General features: G+C 46.9%; 1 protein-coding gene across 1 annotated transcript in view; it reads right to left on the bottom strand.

Moving 5' to 3' along the window:
• Window positions 1–20,478, bottom strand: part of MAN2A1 (mannosidase alpha class 2A member 1) — a 228,043-nt gene that overhangs the window by 107,007 nt on the left and 100,558 nt on the right. Inside the window, exons 8-9 of the mRNA XM_030193463.1 lie at window positions 19,166–19,343; window positions 9,770–9,972 (exon numbers count right to left, since the gene is read on the bottom strand). Of these exons, the coding sequence (XP_030049323.1) occupies window positions 9,770–9,972; window positions 19,166–19,343 (381 nt within the window). The remainder of the gene's footprint in view (window positions 1–9,769; window positions 9,973–19,165; window positions 19,344–20,478) is intronic.

Here is a 20,478-nt window from a genome sequence, read left to right as displayed (position 1 = left end):
GCAGGGATCCTCCATAGACACCGGACCCTGAAACAACAGGTTCGGCACCAGGGGCAACTGCACCAGAGCATCCACCAACATCTGGCGGAGATCCGCATACCATGGACGCCTTGGCCAATCTGGAGCGATGAGAATCACCAGACCTCGGTGCTGTCGAATCCGCAGTAGGACTCGCCCTATCAGGGGCCAAGGAGGGAACACATACAGGAGCTCCGAGAGCCAGGGTTAAGCCAGAGTATCCAACCCCGCCGAGTGAGAATCTCTCCTTCTGCTGAAAAAGCAAGGTACCTTGGCATTTGCACTTGACGCCATTAGATCCATTCCGGGAGTCCCCCATTTGGCACAAATCTGAAGAAAAATGTCTTCTGCCAGTTCCCATTCCACCAGGTCGATATGATGCCTGCTGAGAAAATCGGCTTGCACATTGCTCTGACCTGCTATGTGAGCTGCCGACAGAAGCTGCAGGTGTAGCTCGGCCCAGTGGCAAATCTGGGTGGCCTCCGCGGCCAGGGCCCTGCACTGAGTGTCTCCCTGATGATTTATATATGCCACCGCTGTTGTGTTGCCTGACAGAACCCGGACAGCAAGCCCCTTCAGAGTCTTTTGAAAAGCCATAAGAGCCTGGAATATCGCTCTCCATTCCAAGCGATTGATGGACCACCCCGCTTCTACGGGTGTCCACAGACCCTGAGCACAGATTCCCTGGCAATGCACTCCCCAGCCTAGAAGGCTTGCATCTGTTATCACCAGGCACCAAGAAGGAAGCACAAGAGGCATTCCTTGGCGCAGCATCCTGTCGGAGAGCCACGACTCCATCCTGAGCCGGGCCGCAGGGAGCAACGTTAGTCTGCGTTGATATTCCTGAGACACTGGAGACTATTGTTGAAGCAGGGCAATCTGCAGAGGCCTCATATGCACTCTCGCCCAAGGCACCACCTCCAAAGTAACAGTCATCGACCCCAGCAGCTGGATAAAGTCCCAAGCTCGCGGGCGAGGCATGCGCAGGAGCAGACAGACCTGATTCTAAAGCTTGAACCGCCTTTGGTCGGGGAGAAAGACAAACCCCGATGCTGTGTCGAACCGGACCCCCAAATACTCGAGAGACTGAGAGGGGGTCAGGTGACTTTTGGGTATATTGACCACCCAGCCTAGCGTCTGCAGGACCGCCACCACTCTGGCTGTGGCAAGACGACTCTCAGTTGCCGAATCCGCTCTGATGAGCCAGTCGTCGAGATAAGGGTGAACTCTGATACCCTCTCACCTGAGACAGGCAGCTACGACCACCATTACCTTGGAAAAGGTATGGAGAGCTGTGGCTAGGCCGAAAGACAAGGCCCGAAACTGGAAATGCTTTCCCAACACCGCAAAGCGGAGGAACCGCTGGTGTGGAGGCCAGATAGGAATGTGCAAATAAGTTTCTTTTCGGTCCAGAGACATGAGAAACTCTCCTGGCTGTACCGCCACAATGACGGAGCGCAGGGTTTCCATGCAAAAATGTCGTACTCTGAGAGCCTAGTTGACTCTTCGTAAGTCGAGGACAGTCTGAAAGACCCGCCTTTTCGAGGCACAATAAAATAAATGGAATAGCGGCCGCAGCCGCGTTCGGGCGGGAGGCACCGGGATCACCGCCCCGAGGTGCAGCAAGACTTGAAAGGTCTCCTCTACTGCCGCCCTTTTTACGGTAGTGCCGCATCGGGACTCCACAAACATGTCTCTCACCGGAGCACCAAATTCCAGTCGGTAACCTTCTCTGATCAGGTCCAGGACCCACTGATCTGAGGTAATCTTGGTCCACTCCTCTAGAAAGAGGAAAAGACGTCCTCCTATAGCAGGCAAGGAGGAGTGGACCAGCGTCCCATCATTGTGGAGGACGCCCCTGAACTCCTGGCCTTGAACTGGCCCCTGCGGAACGTTTGTCTAAGCGAAAGGAGTTCCTCTGCTGAAAACGGGCACGTTGAGAAAACCCAGCAGAGCACTCCGGACAATACCTGCAAGCTTCACGGAAGCGAGGTCTGGAAAAGGAGGGAAACACAGAACCCTTGGAAGAAGGCCTCGGCCTATCCTCAGGTAATCTCTGGGGTTTATATTCCCCCAGGTCTTTCACAATCTTCTCCAATTCCTCTCCAAATAACAGGAGGCCCCGAAAGGGTAGCCTCACCAGTCTTTGCTTAGAAGCCATGTCAGCCGCCCAATGCCGCAACCAAAGAAGGCGGCATGCGGACACCACCACAGACATCTGTTTAGCCGAATCTCTGACCAGATCATAAAGGGCGTCAGCCAAAAATGACAGAGCCAACTCCATCCGCGTGGCAACCTCAGAAAGGGGGCCCGCACCATCGGCAGGCTGTTCCACCGCCTGCTGTAGCCAGGAAAGACATGCCCAGGCTGCATAGGAACTGCAAATAGACGCCCTCAAGGCAAGGCCCGCAATTTCAAAGGACCACTTCAGTGCGGACTCCAGCCGCCAGTCCTGCATGTCTTTCTACTGGGAGAGTGGTCTTTTTGTCACCGCCATGACTAATGCATCCACTTTAGGCATCCCCAAAGGGGCCAAGTGCTCCTCACGCAGGGGGTAAAGCTGACCCATAGCCCTGGCCACTTTCAAAGGCCCATCGGGGTCACACCATTGAGTAGAAATAAGCTCTTGGATGGAGTCATGCATCGGAAAGGCCCGAGAAGGTTTCTTAGTACTCGCCATCCTAAGATTAACAGAGGAGGCCTCTCCTTCAGCAGGATCATCAATCGAGAGGGCATGAAAGGCATCAGTAATGAGAGCTGGCAGCTCGTCGCAGTGGAAAATCCGGACCGCACTGGGATCATCCAAATCCAGTGGCAAACAGGCACCCTCCGCTGGATCATCCGGCCCTGAGGGCCTGCCAGATCCCTCAGACTCTCCACAGCCCAACCACGGGGGGGGGGGGGGGGGGGGGAGAGGATATGCGCCACTTTCAGACGGGGAATATACCCGTCTATGTTTAGTGTGTTTCCAACGCTCAGGGGAGGAAATAACCTCTGAAGTCATCCCCGAGGCATCAACACCCGGAGGGAAGCCAGGATGCAAAGCAGTGTCAGACACCTGCGGCAGAGCTCTTTTCAGCATGAAAGCCTTATGCATTAAAAGCACAAACTCAGGGGAGAAAAACTCACCCTGACCCTCCGGCCTCCGAATTAGGAGAAACGGATGTAGTAGCTCCTCTGGCAGCCTCTAAACGAGGCGTCCCCCTGCACTCAGACTCCTTCGCAACCGCGAGGGCCAAGACATGCGGAGCTTCCAAAATGGCACCCGCTGCCAGCTCCATCGTGTGGGAAGAAACATCGCTCACCATGCTCATACTAACGTGAGCATCTAAGGAGCACGTTTTACAGTCCCGCTGCTGATCTGCGTTTACCACAACAGGAGCAGCGCTTAACTCCTTCAGCAGCCATCGTCTGACAGGACGGGAATATAGCAATAAAATGGCGGCTTCGTGCCAAAACTTACCCCGATCAGAACGGCGTCGGCAGGACCTCCCCGGGGGAGCTGGGCACCACTCTCACCTCAGAGGACCAAGTCAACGAGCTCCGGTCAAGCTGCACAGAACCAGAATCACTGGAAAAAGCCTCAGAACAGCCACGCAGTAAAAGCGAGCTCTTTTTTTTTTTTTTTTTTAACACTGTGAGGAAAGTTGGAGGCAGGCAGCAACAGAGGAACTCCAGGAGGCAGGGGGAATGGGTAAGGCAGGGAAATAGCGAACCTATATGACTTTAAAGTGGGCACCACCAGCCACAACACCCCTGCTCAACTGGCAAAGCACAGGAGCCACCCCAGGCAGTCTGAAATCCAGGAGCTGATCAAGCTACGGCCACACCTGCTGGGAGATAGAGAAATACTGAAGGCAGTTGGAGCTAGCCGTCCTAGAGGCACTATGGTTTTTCAGTGTTCTCTATCTCCACCTGCTGGTAGGCGGATACAACCCATCAGTTAATGGATTCATCTGCTGCTGACAACAAGGAATTACACTTTTTCTTAATTTCTCTATTACTTCAACTTTATATTAGCTGGCAAAGAAAATGTACCAAAATAAATTAGTTGGGGATGCTACTGTTAATAAGTGGAAGATGCAGGCACTACACGGGCATCTTCCACAACCAGAAGGGCCTCACAGCAGTTGTGTGCTGAATGTGTATGGGACAGCTATCCATGTATTTCCCTATTTAGGCCCGCAATCAACATGTGTCTCCCGTTTATCACCCATTGGGATTTGCAAGAGTTCCACTGCAGTATTTTGCTAACATCTCCTAGCCATTTTCTCCCCTTTTTCTATGTTTTTCCAAGAGAACAGAAATACATCTATTTTACAAGGCACATACAGTGCAGCCTTATGTCCCATTTTCTGCATGTTTTTGCTCCACATCAAGATTCACATATACAAAAACTATCTAATGTCACGGTGGTGACTGTTTCCTTGTCTGTGCTCACCTCGCCCTCTGATGGCCTGAACTGGTGGCTGCTATGAACTGTCACACGTTCCACACTTCAGCCCAGTCCGGTCCAGATCTTCCAGGCTGCCAGACTTGCTTTTCTTGTTTGTGCCTGAACAGCACCCGTAGCTGCCTTGTGATTCCTGCAGCTGAACTTCAGCTGCTTATGGGCTTTATTAGCCACCTGGAAACTTCTGTGTTTGCCTTTGCATCGTCTTAAGGTCCCTGGTATGTGGGTGTGCTCTGTGCACTTCTGCCTAGTCCAGTTTTAGTCTGAGTTTCTTGCCTGGTTCTAGTTTGTTTGTGTGTAGTTAGCTTTGGTTTTATTGCTTAGTTCCTAGTCTTGTTTCTGGTCTGCATTTCCTTGTCTTGTGTCTGTGTTCCTTTTATTGGCTGCTTGGCAACTTTCAGTCCTGACTCTCACCTATCTGTGTTTGTGTCTTAGTGGCTGCCTGGCAGCTTTTAGTCCTGACTCTGTTGTGGGTTTCCTGTTGGTATCCAGTTCCTGCCCTGTAAGTCCTGCCGGCCGCCTGCACCCAGGGGCTCAACTCCTGGGGAACAGCGGTCAAACGCAGGTGAAGTCTAGCTGTTCCTGCTCTGCCTGTCCCAGCTTGTTTGCCTCTGCTGCAACTCCAGTCCGGGGTTCCAGTCCTGTTCTGCCTTGCCTCTGGTTTGGGGATGGTTTGCCTGCCACTGCCGCTCCACAGCAGTGGTCCAAGGGCTCACAAACCCTGTGTTTCTGTGAGAAGCTTGACATCTAAAATGGCATTGTATATGTCCTCTAGTATTTATGAATCTAGCTGGCAAGATTAGGTAAAATATTAAGTAAACAACGGTATATAATGCAAAATTTAGATGGCTTTTCTGATAAACGAGTTTACGAGTGAGTATAAGTGAGAATATAAATGATCACCTGCTACATTCAATTTTATCCACACCAACACCCAAAGGGGATTCCAATTAGTCCAAATAAAATGTGGTGTCTTAATAGTATGTTCAGTGTCAGTAGCACCGCAAAAACAAATCTTTGTGCACCCAGTCAGGATTGTAAGTTAAGAGATCTTTCAAATTTTAATATAACAAATGTAATTTATATAGTGCGTGTCCATTTAATTTGATTTATATTAACAAAGTAAATGACAACAGATAAAAACCTCTATGGTCCATCTAGTCTACCAATAAGGCAGTCAGAGTTGTACCTGCTGCTTCATGCAGGTTCCCCCCCACCCCATGCCTTGTTTGAAGGTTATATAAGTTTGGTTTTCATTCCACCCTCTGTGTTTATCCCATGCACTTTTGAATTCCATCATTGGGGGTTTTTCAGATCACTTCTTACAGGAGAGTATCCCAAGCATTTGTTTGAAAACAAATTTCTTGATATTACTCCTGCAATTTCAATTCATGTCCTAACTCTACTGCTTCACCATCTCTGGAAAATATCTGTTATATTAGGATCTTTCAAGTATTTAAATAACTACTGTATACCATATCTCCTCCATCCTTCCTTTCCTGTAGTACAGTGGTTTGCAACCCAGTCCTCAGGGACCACCTGGTCAGTGGGGTTTTCAATATATCCACAATGAATATGCATGAGAGAGATTTGAATACCAAGGATCATGGATATCCTGAAAAACCAACAGGCCAGGTAGCCCTGAGGACCATGTTGAAAACCACTGCTCAAATGTATATTTTTTCAGGTCTTCAAATCTCTTCTCATTCATCTTCTGGCCCAAACACCATACCATTTTCTTTTGCCTTCTTTTGAAATGCTTCAATTCTTTTTATGTCCATAGCTAGATACGGCTTCCAAAACTGAACTCAATGTTCCAAGTGAGACATCATCAATGATCTGCACTGGGGCATTAACACCTTCTGCTGGTTACAACTCTCTCTATGCAACCTAGCAATCCTTCTGGATTTGGCCGCTGCCTCATCACACCCAGATCCTCAAACACTATCACTCCAACGTCTCTCTGCAGTACATTCACATCAGCCTCTTGCTCCCATCACATACTGTTTCTTTGGATTTCTACAACCCAAGTACATCTCTCTCTGGTTCATTGCATTAAATCTTATAGATCACTTTTCATGTTGTCCACTCCCTCCAGGGTGTCCGTTCTGTTGCAAATCTTCATGCTCTCTGCAAAAATGCAAACTTTTCCTTTCTAATTCTTCAGCAATATTGCTCACAAATATATTAAATAGAACTGGCCCCAGTACCGATCACTGAGGCAGTCCACTACTCTTCTTTCTTTCCTCCAAGAGAATTTCCTTTACCACCACCCTCTGTCATCAGTCAATGAATTTCTAATCCACTTTGGGTTCTAAATTAGTCTGCTCAGTTTATTCATGAGCCTCCTATGATGTACCATAAAGGCTACATCTAGCACATGTCCTTGATCCAGCTTTTTTTTTTTTAATTACAATTCATATAACACCAATCACCATATGGCAGCTAGGTGGTTTACAATTAAAAGCTCAAGGGTGCAAGCTGACGGGAGCAAGGAAAACAATTCTCTGGTAACTTAGTAAAAAAAATGTTTAAAAAAATCAATCAGATTCATTTGGCATGATTTTGGCTTTGGTAAAACCATGTTGGATTTTGCAATCTGCTGTATTTGAGGGTGTTCACTGTCCTTTCCTTCAGCAGTGCTTCCATTACTTTTCCAACCACCAAAATGAGGCTTACGAGCCTGTAGTTTACCACTTCTTCATTGTCACCATTTTTGTGAAGAGGGACCAAATTCACTCTTCTCAAATCCTATGAAATCTCTCCCATCTTCAAGGATTTATTAAACAAATCTTTAAGAGGACCACCAGGACCTCTCTAAGATCTCTGGTTTTGCCAACTTTCAATTTTTTAAGTTATTCAAAAACACTTTCTTTTATGAATAGTGTAATATCTACTACATTCTCATATATACCTCTGCCAAACAAGTGTGGCCCTTTTCCAGGATTTACTTCCATGAACAGAGGTATTTGTTTAGAATGTCCACTTTTTCCTTATCACTCTCCATACAGCAGTTCACATCAACTTTCAGTCTTTCAGTTTTTTCTAGCCTTCCTCCTTTCTCAAATATATGCAAAAAATGTTTTGTCAACTATCTTTACATCTCTAGTCATTTTTTCCCTTCTGTGCTTTTATCAACCATACTCCTGTTCACTTCTTGAGTTTTACCCAGTATTCTTTTTTTCTGTGTTCTTCTGTTCTTCATGAATGCTACCTTTTTTTGCCTTTATGTAAAAAAGTAAGAAGAAAAGGAAATTGATACCATCCTCTAAACAAGTGGATGAAAAACAAGATATCTTGTCATTTTTATAACTCCTTTCAGCTTGGACCACTATTTTTCCACTTCTTTTATGTCCTCCCATTAAGTCAACTCTTTCTTCATGTACTCCCATGTTTTATTAAAGTCAGAATGATTGAAATCCAGGACTTTTGAGTTTTGTGTGCCTGTACTTTACTTTAACTCTTATATTAACCCATACTGTGTGGTGATAGTGTGGGAAAGATGAAGAGAAAGTTGAGAATTAGACTTCTACCCCAAGATATTCAAAACTATTTAACAAGGCAGAAACAGCTCCTTGCCAGTTAAATAGGGTTTAAGTGCCTAACTGCAGATGTTCATCGGTTATCTCCCACTGAATATTCCGGTTAGCCACTAACCGGCTATATTGCACGCCACACCAGCTATGCTAAGCGGTCAAAATAGGCCACTTAAATAGCAGGCCTATCTTTGACTGCTAAAACATTGACTGGTTAGCGCTGATTGTCAGCATGATTAATTTTTAATGACAAATAAACCCTGGATATTCAATGCCGGTCGCCAGATACAGCCCAGCATTCAATATCCGGGTTTAACGCTGACAGCGCACAGCAAAAATGCTGTCTGCCATTGGATGAATATCAGGCCTCTAGAACTTAAAAGTTGTATTAGGAGAAGGATGAAAGAAAAACTATTAGTGGAGCATTGTATTAAGAAGAAACAGAGGGGCTCATCTACTAAGCAGTACTAAGCAGCTATCATGCTCCTCACCTCGGTAAGGCGCCGCTCCTATGAGCACGATGCTCCGGGGTTCTCCTCTGCCTCTCTGCTACGCAGAGCGTCGGCCATCTTGGCTGGTCTGGTGCTTCAGGGATTCCCTTGCCAGCCTTGATGCTCCTCTGTCTCTGCACCGCCTCTTCTGCAACGTTCCGAGACCCCTGCTTTTCTAGCCCCTGCCTGCTCAACGCTCCAGGGGGGGCTCTCCTGCGATGCGGAGCACCGTCCATCTTGGCTAGTCTGGTGCTCCCTACTACGCGGAACGCTGACTCCTTCGCCCCGCCTGCAGCTCTCCAGGATTGGTCCCGGTCGCTCCTTCGGCTTGTAACCAATGGGAGGAGACCTGCCAGCTGATTCTAGTTTTTCCTGATAGGGAGGGGCTATGGGCTCGGCCTGCCAGCTGATTCGGACTTCCCTGGGGGAAGGACTATTTAAGGAGCTGCTCCTTGCCACTTTGTTGCTTCGGCTTCTACTTTTGTAGATTGGATTGTGCTCCCAAGTGACTTTGTCTTCTTCTTGCTACCTGATCTGATCTCGGCTAGAATCCTGACTACGCTTTGCCTGCTGCCTGACCTTTGCCTGAACACCGGATGTATCTGGGATTTACAGCGTTGCAGTTCGCAAGGAACGCTGGATGCTGTTGATAACTGACGGTGCAAGTGCTATAATAGCGAATACATCCAAGATAAGTACCACATTGTGGGCATTAGTATTTTGCTTCACTGAATGCTTTCTGTATCTATAGAAGATAGTTGTCATTTTTCTATGAAAATCTGAGTGGAGTTGTTTTATGACTGATGATTGAATGGAGCCTCCTACAATCCTGAAGGCTTGGTCCTTACAAATAGGAGTGACTCTGATATTCACGGAAGTCTTTTTTTCTCCACTTATGAGATATTGTTGGTTATATGGGCTTTAAATGACATCCCTAAAGATACAGAACATAAGAGTAGAAAACTAAATGTATAGACTATGATATAATATGGTCCCCATCCCCACCAATTCCCAGGCACTTTAGACCCATCTCCACTAAATCCCTGGTATAAATGGATCTTTTGTCACCAATACTGTGGCGTCCCATGGTCCCCCATTCCCAGTGCACACCTCTACTGAATAGCTGCAGCACTGACTGCAAAATATAGATATTTAGAAGCAGCCACTCAATATTACCCCTAAATTTAATAGCTTCGCATTTCTTAAACATTTGGTTTCAATGTTTAACCACATCCCTCGATCGTTTTGCTAGTCTGAGTTAATATACTTACCTCAAGTGGGATTCCATAACTCTTTCAAGTCGTTTGTAGAAAGGCCTTGAAGTAAAATATCCACTCCAGTAGTGATCATCTCTGTCTGCATACGTAAAGAAGTCTCCACTTAAAACAGGAAATGATGGCTTATTGTTCCTTTTATTTAGAGTGTCGGCTTTCTGTAGAGCTTCAAAATAATCTGAGAGTGTCCCAAATTGTGCCTGTAGTAAAAATATATGGGGCTGTTGATTATCTGAAAATAAGGCACACCAATCTAGAAAGCTCGGAAGCGATATAACTTTTAAATTTATCAAAAGAGCAATGAATATTTAAACATGTTATGTGAAAATAAAGCTTAACAAGGTTAGCAGGCAACTTGTAGGAGCCAGAAGTGGTTCAGGAACTACTTGCCATTGACAAGGGCCAAGGTAAAGCTAACTCCACTGGCAGTACTCTGCAATTCCATGTTGATGACCCTATGCAGATCTTCCATTCCTTGACTTGGTTGGGGGCACTGTTCATAGCCAGTGGGACAGTCAAAGATGATACCTTGTGGCTGTATATTATTATACTAGTAAAAAAGGCCCGTTTCTGACACAAATGAAACAGGCGCTAGCAAGGTTTTCCTCGGAGTGTGTATGTTTGAGACTGTGTGTGTGAGAGTGTCTCTGTGAGAGAGAGAGAGAGTGAATGTGCGAGAGTGTGTGTGTGTGTGTGTGTGTGCCTTTTTGTTTTTTGTGTGTGTGTTTGTTTTGTGGCGGGAGGGTGGAGGTTGGTAGGTGCATTTGAATGAGTGTCTGTGTGTGTTTATGATAGAGGTACACTTCAATAACTTTTTAAATACAGGTACTTGAAATACAAAGGATTTGGATTTTTACCCCTTAAGAAAGAGAAGCCCAAGTAAATCCCTTGGCTGCTGGAGAAGTTTGGCAGGCATTCAGGTTCAGAGGGGGGTGGCAGTGAATCCCAGGGCATTACAGAGTTTGAGCTGGGACTCGGGAGAAGGGAGTTTGTTTGTGTCTCCAGAGCACCGCAACGCCTCACTGGAGGAGGGGCGAGGAGGTGCATGAGAAGGGATCGGGGCGAGCGAGCAGCTCCCTCTCCTCTGCTCTGAACTAACGTCAGGGGTCTTTCTGAACTCACTTTTAGTGCCTCCATCCCATTTGCTCTCTCCTCCTCTTCTTGTCTTTTGTTTTCGCTGCTGTGCTTCCCTCCTCCCTAATCTGTGATATCCTCCGGGCTGGGAGCTCCTGTCAAAGGCAAATGAAACCTGACAGCTTGAGATGAGGCTGGGACAGAGCCTTTGCCGCGCAGCTTTGTCCGTGGTTACAAAGGATGGGGGAGGAAGTGGGTGTCTGTTTTGCTGAGGAGACGAAAGGTTACCTTTTCGGTTGTTTCTCGAAGTGACTTCGTGAAAAGGAGTGCCCCTGTGTGCAATTTAGCAGATTTTGTGTGTGCGCGCTGTTTTTCTGGTTATGTGTGCCGCTCGTGCCCAGCATGAACGTTCAGCTGATTCCCTCTGCCTCCTCTGTGTTTCTAAATCGGCTCTAAAATGTCAGTTCCGTTGCGACTTGGGAGGGGGCGTGGCATTGCATCGAGGGCGTCAGAGGACTAATTTCCATCTGTGCTACGACTTGGGGGGTTGGGGATGCGTCTCTCTGTTCCGCCCTCGACGTCATAACATTTTGACGCAAGGGCGGGGCAGAGAGACATGGTGAGTGGCATGGCTTCACCACCATGAACTAACGAACCGAACCCTTGGAGTGGAGTGACTTCAGAACGTTGTCTTCAGAACGTTGAGGGTGCGTTTTATTATAGTAGATTATTTAGATGTAACCTCACATCTTTTCACTGATAGCACAAGGCGAGCTACATACAAGTATATTGGGTTATTCCAAATTCCCAGCGAGCTTAGTGTCAAAGAAGGTCATTTTGGAAGGTTTGTGTAACTTGTATACGTTATAAGTCCTATATGTCATAACAATGATGTCAAAAACACACTACCTAAATGTGTGTGTCTGCAAGATGCACCAGTTCACTGTTGTAGGCATGTTGTAGGCAAGTCTGAAATGTATACACGTACACCTGATTAAGCAATAATCATACCTATATATCATACAAAATTCTGAACACTGCATTATACCTGCGACGAGCTGCTCATCTGGACATGGGGTTTGTAGGATTGATTGCGGGGATAATTATACTTCTTTCTCATGGGCGTCACATGAACTGTGGCCATATGGCCTAGCTGCCGAGCTGTGATCTGCCGAGACGCTCTGGCCATGGAAACGAGAGACAGAAGGTTGTCTGCCCTCATCTCGGGAAGATAGGCCCGAGCTGTATGAGTCCAGCAGAGCTCCTATGAATTCTAGTTGTTGAACTGGAAGAAGGTGGGACTTTGGGTAATTGATGACAAACCCTAGTATCTCCAAGAGTCGAATAGTCATCTGAATGGACTGTAGAGCTCCTGCCTCTGAGGTGTTCTTCACCAGCCAATCGTCGAGATAAGGGAACACATGTACTCCCAGTCTGCGTAGTGACGCTGCAACTAGTGCTAGGCATTTTGTAAAAACCCTGGGCGCAGATGCGAGACCAAAGGGTAGTACACAATACTAGAAGTGCTGTGTTCCCAGACTGAATCGAAGATACTTCCTGTGAGCTGGAAATATCGGAATGTGAGTGTAAGCATCCTTTAAGTCCAGAGAGCATAGCCAATCATTTTTCTGAATCATGGGAAGAACGGTGCCCAGGGAAACCATCCTGAACTTTTCTCGGACCAGATATTTGTTCAGGGCCCTTAGCTCTATGATGGGACGCATCCCCCCCTGTTTTCTTTTGCACAAGGAAATACCTGGAATAGAATCCCTGCCCTCCTTGCCCTGGTGGAATGGGCACAACCGCATTGGCGCTGAGAAGGGCGGAGAGTTCCTCTGCAAGTACCTGCCTGTGCTGGAAGCTGAAGGACTGAGCTCCCGGTGGACAATTTGGAGGTCTGGAGATCAAATTGAGGGAGTACCCCAACAGTACTATTTGAAGAACCCACCGGTCGGAGATTATGAAAGGCCACCTTTGGTGAAAAAATTTCAACCTCTCCCCCGACCGGCAGATCGTCCGGCACAGGTACTTTTATGGCGGCTATGCTCAGCTGGAGCCAGTCAAAAGCCCGTCCCTTGCTTTTGCTGGGGAGCTGCAGGGGCCTGTCTGGGAGCACACTGTTGACGCGAATGAGCGCGCTGGGGCTGAGCCTGGGAAGGCTGTCAGGAAGGTGGATTGTACCTACGCTTATTGTAAGCATAGGGAGATTCCTCCTTCCCCTGAAAAAACGTCTACCTGTTGAGGTAGATGCTGAAGGCACCAGGTAGGAGAGTTTGTCGAGGGCGGTTTCCCGCTGGTGCAGCTGCTCTACCACCTGCTCGACCTTCTCGCCAAAAATATTATCCCCCCCAGCAAGGAACATCTGCAAGACGCTGCTGGGTCCGACTGTCCAGGTCAGAGGCACGCAGCCATGAGAGTCTGCGCATCACTATACCTTGAGCAGCGGATCTGGATGCAACATCAAAAGTGTCATAAGCACCCCTGGACAGGAATTTACAACACACCTTCAGCTGCCTGACCACCTCCTGAAAAGGCCTGGTGTGCTCCGGAGGGAGCTTGTCCACCAAGTCTGCCAGTTGCTTTACATTGTTCCACATGTGGATGCTCGTGTAGAGCTGGTAAGACTGAATTTTGGACACGAGCATAGAGGACTGATAGGCCTTCCTCCCAAAAGAGTCTAAAGTCCTAACCTCTCGCCCCAGGGGCGCCAAGGCGAAATCTCTAGTACTCCTGGCTCTCTTGAGAGCGGAATTCACAACCATAGAGTCGTGAGGTAACCGTGACTTCATCAACTCAGGTTCTCCGTGGATTCAATACTGGGAGTCCGCTTTCTTGGAAATGGTGGGATTAGTTAACGGTTTTCATCCAGTTCCTCAGCAATGTCTCCTTAAGGACATTATGCAGAGGGACAGTGGATGACTCCTTAGGTGGTGAAGGATAGTCAAGGACCTCAAGCATCTCATCCTCAGTTACCACAGGGAAGGGAATGACCACAGACATTTCCCAGACAAATGACGAGAAGGAGAGACTCTCCAGCGGAGAAAACTTCCTCTCAGGTGAAGGAGTGGGATCAGAAGGAAGACCACAAGACTCCTCGGAAGCGAAATATCTGGGATCTTCCCCTTCATCCCAGGAGGCATCCTCCTCAGTATCGGACAAGAGTTCTCGAACTGCAGTCTGAAACCGTGCCCGTCTCGACGCCGAGTAACCATGTCCTCGATGGCGATGCCGAGAAGTCGACTTCCATGCCGGCGGCGATGAAGCTCCCTCCAACAATGTCGACGGGGAGTCTACCTAGGTGGCAGCCGAGGCCGATGCCGCAGGCGGTACTGGCATTGGGGACGTCACCACAGGCACGGTGCCAGCTGCCGCTTCCATTGACGGTACCGAGGGCACAGGCACCTCCAGTACCGAGGCAGACTGACGCAGCATCCCTTCCAGAAGGCCTGGAAGAATGGCTCGGATGCTTTCCTCCAGAGTCGCTCTCGAGGAAGGCTGTGTGGCCAGTACAGAAGTCAATGTCAGAATCTGTGGAGGCCTGGGAGGTGGTACTGGGCTGTCCGAAGATCGACACACCAACACCTCTTGTATGGAGGGTGAGTGCTCCTCCCGGCGTCGACGCTTTCCGTGTGCCGAATCCTTCGACGCCCTATAGCTCCCGGTACCGTGCCTCGAAGGAGAACGGTGCCGATGCTTCTTCGCCTTCGCTCGAAACACGTCACCGGTACTCCTCGGTACCGACGAGGTCGTGGAATCCACACGCCTCCTCGGGGTCGGTGGGCCTGCACAGCAGGAGCCTTCGAGACAGGTGGAGACCCACTCGACAGCTCGCTACTCCCAGCTACTGGTGATGTCTGGACAGCCATTACCTGCGCTCCCGATGTCGATGCCGAGGATTCAGTTGGAGCTCCGAAAAGACGGTCCCGAAGAGCTCTTCTCGACGCCTGTGTCCGTTTTTTCAAACTCAGACACAACTTGCAAGCATCTGGGCGATGGTCGGGCCCAAGGCACTGAATGCACCAGGAGTGCGGGTCATTGCCCGAGATCGACCGCCGGCACCGAGCACACTTCTTGAAGTCGCTGGGAGGCTTCGATGACATCAGTGGAAAAATCGCGGCGGCGAAATCAAAAGGCTCAATTGTGCCGACCAAGGGCACAAAAAGGCGTACTGCATACGTGCGGCCCAAGAAGGCCACAACGGAAGCGAAAGGAAACTTAACAGGGGGAAAAACTAAGATAAAAAGAGTTTTTTGGGGTTTTTTGTAACTGAAAAAAAGAAAGACAAAAAAAAGGCAACATAAAACAAAAAGAAAGCGCTAAAGAACAACGCGAAGGACGCCTAAATCTTTCCTTGGGCCTGAGGGAGAGAGACCGACATGCAGCCACTCTCCACCGCGGAAAAAGAAAAACTGAGGTGGGAACGGCCGCACATGCGCAGTGCGTCCATCCCGCGCTCTGGAGGCTATCGCAAAGCTTTGTGGAATTTTACTGGAAAAATCTCCGTTCCTGGGCCGCCGTGGACGCCGACCCACATGTGAGAACAAGCAGCCTGCACTTTTTTTAAAGTAAAGACTCTAAACCCCATGTATGCACTGGAGAAAAAATCACACTAAAAAAAGAGTGACGATCACAATAAGACATTAAAGCACATTCACTTAGAACGCAATTCCCGTGCATCACAGGTGGTTGGGGGCAGTCTATGATTACATTTTGTCACAGCTACACGGGCTCAACAAAAGCCAGACACATACAAGTGTCCATGTGACTGTATGAGACGCTCCTTATATCTACACACATATTGGTATTTCCAATATATTTCTGTTGTGTCAAGTAGCTCTCCTTTTTCAATTTGTGTATGCTACAACTATATCAAGGTAGAGTTCAGCCATTAATTTCCTTCTTTTTTTGTATGTCCTCTGAGAAAAGCAGTAATATCTAGAAAAAACAAAGGAGTCAAATTGACCCGTTTGAATTTTGAATTTTCAACCATTTTGCTATGGCTTTCTTCAAAATGAAGTAGCGGAGTCTGTGTGTGGGACTGTTTTCCTTTTTGTAATACTTCCAAACTGGATTTTTTGATGTTGGAAAAGTAATTAATCTCTCTCTAATAAATTTAGCTCCTCCAGAGAAAAGTAGTGGTGTACGCCTTTGTCTGCTCAGTTTGAAGAAAAGATGGTGTAACTTTTGGTTATTGACTAATTTGAGCTTTGAAGTGCAGACGCGGTCATTGACCTGGGCATTGATTTTTTTTTTTAATCTTAAATTTCCTATAAGTGGGTTGCCAGGTTTTGTTTATGTTGAGAACTTTGTCACTTTGATGCTTACTGCTTATACTAAAAGAGGACACCAGTAATTTCTAGCTTCTTCTAGAAAACTTCTGTAATGCACTCTTCTACCCACTGGTTGACGGCTTTATAGAACTTTCTGTACACTAATGTTTGACCAATGTTGTGCCTTGCATTGTTTTATTGTTGAACAAATTCTAAAACAACTTCAAGATCTGGATGAGGAAGAATCAGACAAAGAAAGCATGATTAGCAATTGGTCTCATTCCCAGAGTGATGAAGAATGCATAACTCAAACATTCTGGATAGTGACAACAGCGAACAATCTGATGGTCTTTCAGAAGGTCAGAGATATGATTCAAGGCCCTCCCAAGGGAGGGAGGGAGGGAGAGGGAGAGGGAGGGGGAGGGGGAATGCACCACCTGTAAAAAAAAAAAAAAATTCAGCACCCCCAATCATTTTGAAAAGTTGGCTCCTATGCCTAACGGATCTTTGGTCTAACACAGTATAGCAATTCTTATGAGTTAAATATACATTTGCCCTGCATTCACAAAATACCTCTCCCCAAAAACAGATGCAGATCAGACCAAGGAAATTTCTCCATGGCAGTCACTATACAAAAACACCAATATACCAACTACAGGCAAAACAGAAAAAGTAGAATTGCTAACGAGTTCTTCACAGAAACTATGTATAGAATATCACCCCTCAGTCATATCCAAAACACAGACAGATCCTCATCAAATACAGAAAAAGGGATCACAGATTACTAATAGAAATATGAAGACAAAATTTGATCTGAGAACCCCAAGAAGTCAAACTCAGTACATATCGCAACACTGAAGAAATAAAAACAAACGAATGAGCATAATACAAAGCCACTTGCAATGCACATTTCCCAAAGCTAACATATTCCAGTTAATAAATTCAAAATAAATGTTCTACCTTTGTTGTCTGGACATTTTTTCCCCTCATCATGCTACTTCCAGTTTCTCTTTTTTGTTTTCCTGCCTTCTGCTTTTTCCATCAGTTGTCCATTCGTCATTTCTCCCTTCTCTCCTCCTGTCTTGTTCCATTCCTCCGCTACACCTGTCTGACACACGGATCTTTCTCTTTTAGTTATTTCATCCATTTTTTCTTTTCCGCCTCTGTCCGCTCAAGTTTCACCCTCTTTCTTACCTTCCAGTTCTCCATCTCCTGTTTCCTTTCACCTACCTATCAACCTTCCATCTCCTTCTCTCACCCAAAGCTCTCCCATTTCTGATCTCACCTTTTACCCAGCCTCTTTCATCTACTCCCTAATACCACATTTCTGTCCTCCTCATCACCTTGACAACCCCCATGGCCTCTCTCACATGGTTTCAACATTCCCAGTATTGCCCCTCCCCCTGTTGCCCTGTAGTCTGATATCTTTTCCACTCTACCACTGTCCCCACCCATGGTCCAGAATCTCTCCCTCTCTCCCTTCTGCCTCTAGGTTCAATATTTCTCCCTCTCTTTTTCTCCCTATGTCCCTTCCCTGAGGTCCAACATCTCTCCCTCTCTCCCTTCCACCCCCCACATCCAACATCTCTCTCTCTCTAGCCCTTCCCTCCCTCTCTGGGTATAATATTCTCCCTCTGTTCCCTCCTTCCCTGTGCCCCTGGGTCCAACGTCTCTCCATCTGTTTTCCTTCCTTTACCCCTTCCCCTCCGCCCCCAGATCCAACATGTTTCCATCTCCTTCCCCTCCACCCCCAGGTCCTTCCATCACTCTTCTTTCCACTCTGGGTATAACATCTCTCTCTCTCTCTCCCCCTGCCCAATGTTTATCCATCTCTCTTCTTTCCCTTACCCTGCCCACCCCATATGTCTAACACCTATTATTGTCCTCCTTCCCCTCTGCCCCTGGATCAATGTCTCCATCTCTCTTCCTTCCTTCCTTCCCTTCCTCCCTCCCTGTATTTAACATCTCTTCCTCTCTGTTTCCTCCTTCTCTACTACCCCTGGGTCCAACATCATCTTTCCCTCCCTTTCCCCCACCATACCTCACCTGTCCATCATTTCTCACTCTGCTTCCCCTCTGCCCCTGGGTCCTGCACTATTCATCTCTCTCAACTCCTCTCCTTCCCTTCCGCCTGCAGCCCGGTATTTCCTCATGTGTCTGACCCCACCTCCCCTCTCCTTTCAAACCTGCAGCAATCCCTTCAACTGTCTACCACAGCCAAGCTCGCAGAAGTAGGAAGTTGCATCAGAAAGGGGCAGGATGAGTAGAGAGCAGGCAGCGAGCTCGATCACAGACAGATGAAGGGAGTCACTGCCAATCTACCACAGAAATGCAGGTTTTAAAGGGGAGGGGGTGTCAGACACAGGAGGAGATATTGGGCCGCGGGAGGGAGAGGAGTTCAGAGAGATGAATAGTGGGTGCCGGACCCTGAGGTGGAGGGGAAGCAGAGTGAGAAATGGACATGTAGGATGGGAGGCACTGGGCCCCCTAACTGCTCAGAGCCCTCGGGCACTGCCCGGTTGCCCGAATGGTCAGTCCGCCCCTGACAGTAACAATGGTGGGATTTGAACCCACCAAACCTGAATGATAAGCCAGCTGTTCTAACCCCTAGGCTACATCATCCATCCAGATTCATCCAATAGTACTATCAGAACATACCATGCTTTCTGGACACTGGGTAGGGAACTTCACTGCTAGGGGTTGTAAATCCTGGCAGCTAACCTGGCTGCTACAGAAACAAAGGTGTTCTAGTAGGGTTAAAAAAATACAACCTGTAGTGGCTAACAAAACCATTGCTGCAGAACTTAAAATATTCTATGAGAAATTATATCAATAGAAATTACCTGTTTCAGAATTTGAAATAGATCAGGACCTAGTTGAGGTAAATCTCCCCAAATTACAAAAAGAGAAAATAAAATTGGCTTGGGAGATCCACTCTGCAGCTTATGTCATTTGTATCTTACCCAATGAGAAGGCAGCAAAGGAAGATAGAATGGTGTACAATCTGGTTTAATAAGATGATAACTTGTGACAAAATAGTTACACATACCTTAACATGTAACTCAGGATGGGAGTTCATATAATCAAAAAGTTTCTGATAATTCTGGTATTGCTGATCCCACTCCGAGCTTTCGCTGTAACGGAAATCATCGCCTAGTGGAGCCAAAAGCACATTGGTACGGAAGAGCTTTGACTTCTTTCTGTACTGATCTAAAATCATTAAAGCTCTATAGAAAAAGAAAGATTTTAAAGAGGGACAGTGAGAAATATGGTTAAAGCAGCTGACTCATACATAAATAACCAATAGTGCTTAGCATCTACAATTGAGGAACTGAATTCCATTTAAACATATTTGTATACTAAATTTAACAAATGTATTTATTTTAAATGTTTAATTAATCACTTTCCCAATTTACTTAACCTCACCTAAAGTGATGTATGTGAAACTTTACAAAAAAACTGTATCGAGCCAATGTTCCCTCTCCCAAATTCCTGCACCACTGCCACAAATCCAATTGAACCATTTACTACCTGATTTTTCCTGGCTAATCTCAAAGAACGTACATGTTGCGTCCTTGATTTGTTTTGGAGCCTTTTTTCCTTTTTATTCCTGGGTTTGGTGCAAATACCCTTCTTTTTAAGTATGCTGCTAATGGGAGTAACAAACTGACACTACTTTCTTGGATCACGTCTTTTTCAAGGTATGGTATCTGCATTTTGCTTTTGGTGCCATTTTGGCCATGTTCACTGCCTTTCACATTTTTTTTTTTGCACCTTTTCCCCCTCTTTTTTCTGGTTCTTTTAGTTCCCAACACTTTTTCCCTGCCAGTTTGGTCTTTTTAACTTGCTATTCAAGAGCTGTGCTCTCTTAGTGTTTTGGAGTTTTTTTTGCCATTGCCAGTTACTTTCTCCATCTTCCCCTACACAGACTTCGTTATGCTCCTGCCTCGGTATCTATTTCCTCTCTGTTCTTCGTGCTGCCGCAGCCTTTTTAACTCTCTTTGTTTTATTGAGCCACAGTCACTTTTTTCACCTGCACAGACCTATTTGTTAGTCTGTCACAGACCCCCATCCCTTCCTAAGTATGGCTTCTTTTTTATGTAGTTGTCTGTGCATTGGTCAGTTTCCCCTGCTTCATCGGTTTCTCGGCGCGTCAGGTGGCCTCTCCTGCGGTCTGCTTTGCACTGCTTGTTCCTTTATTTTTATCCTATGCACTTGCTCATCATGTTTGGTTTGGATATAAATTTGGCTATATGTTTGAAGCACATTTCATAATTACACTTATCCACTTTTTTTACTTTTCACTTACCTTTTGGCACTTCTCCAATAACTTGTGTTTTATGCTTTATAGTCACACTATTT

This window comes from Microcaecilia unicolor, chromosome 2 (genome assembly GCF_901765095.1).
Source record: "Microcaecilia unicolor chromosome 2, aMicUni1.1, whole genome shotgun sequence".
Classification (NCBI taxonomy): Eukaryota; Metazoa; Chordata; class Amphibia; order Gymnophiona; family Siphonopidae; genus Microcaecilia; species Microcaecilia unicolor.
Note: the sequence above shows the minus strand (reverse complement) of the source record. Positions and strands in the feature narration are given on the sequence as shown.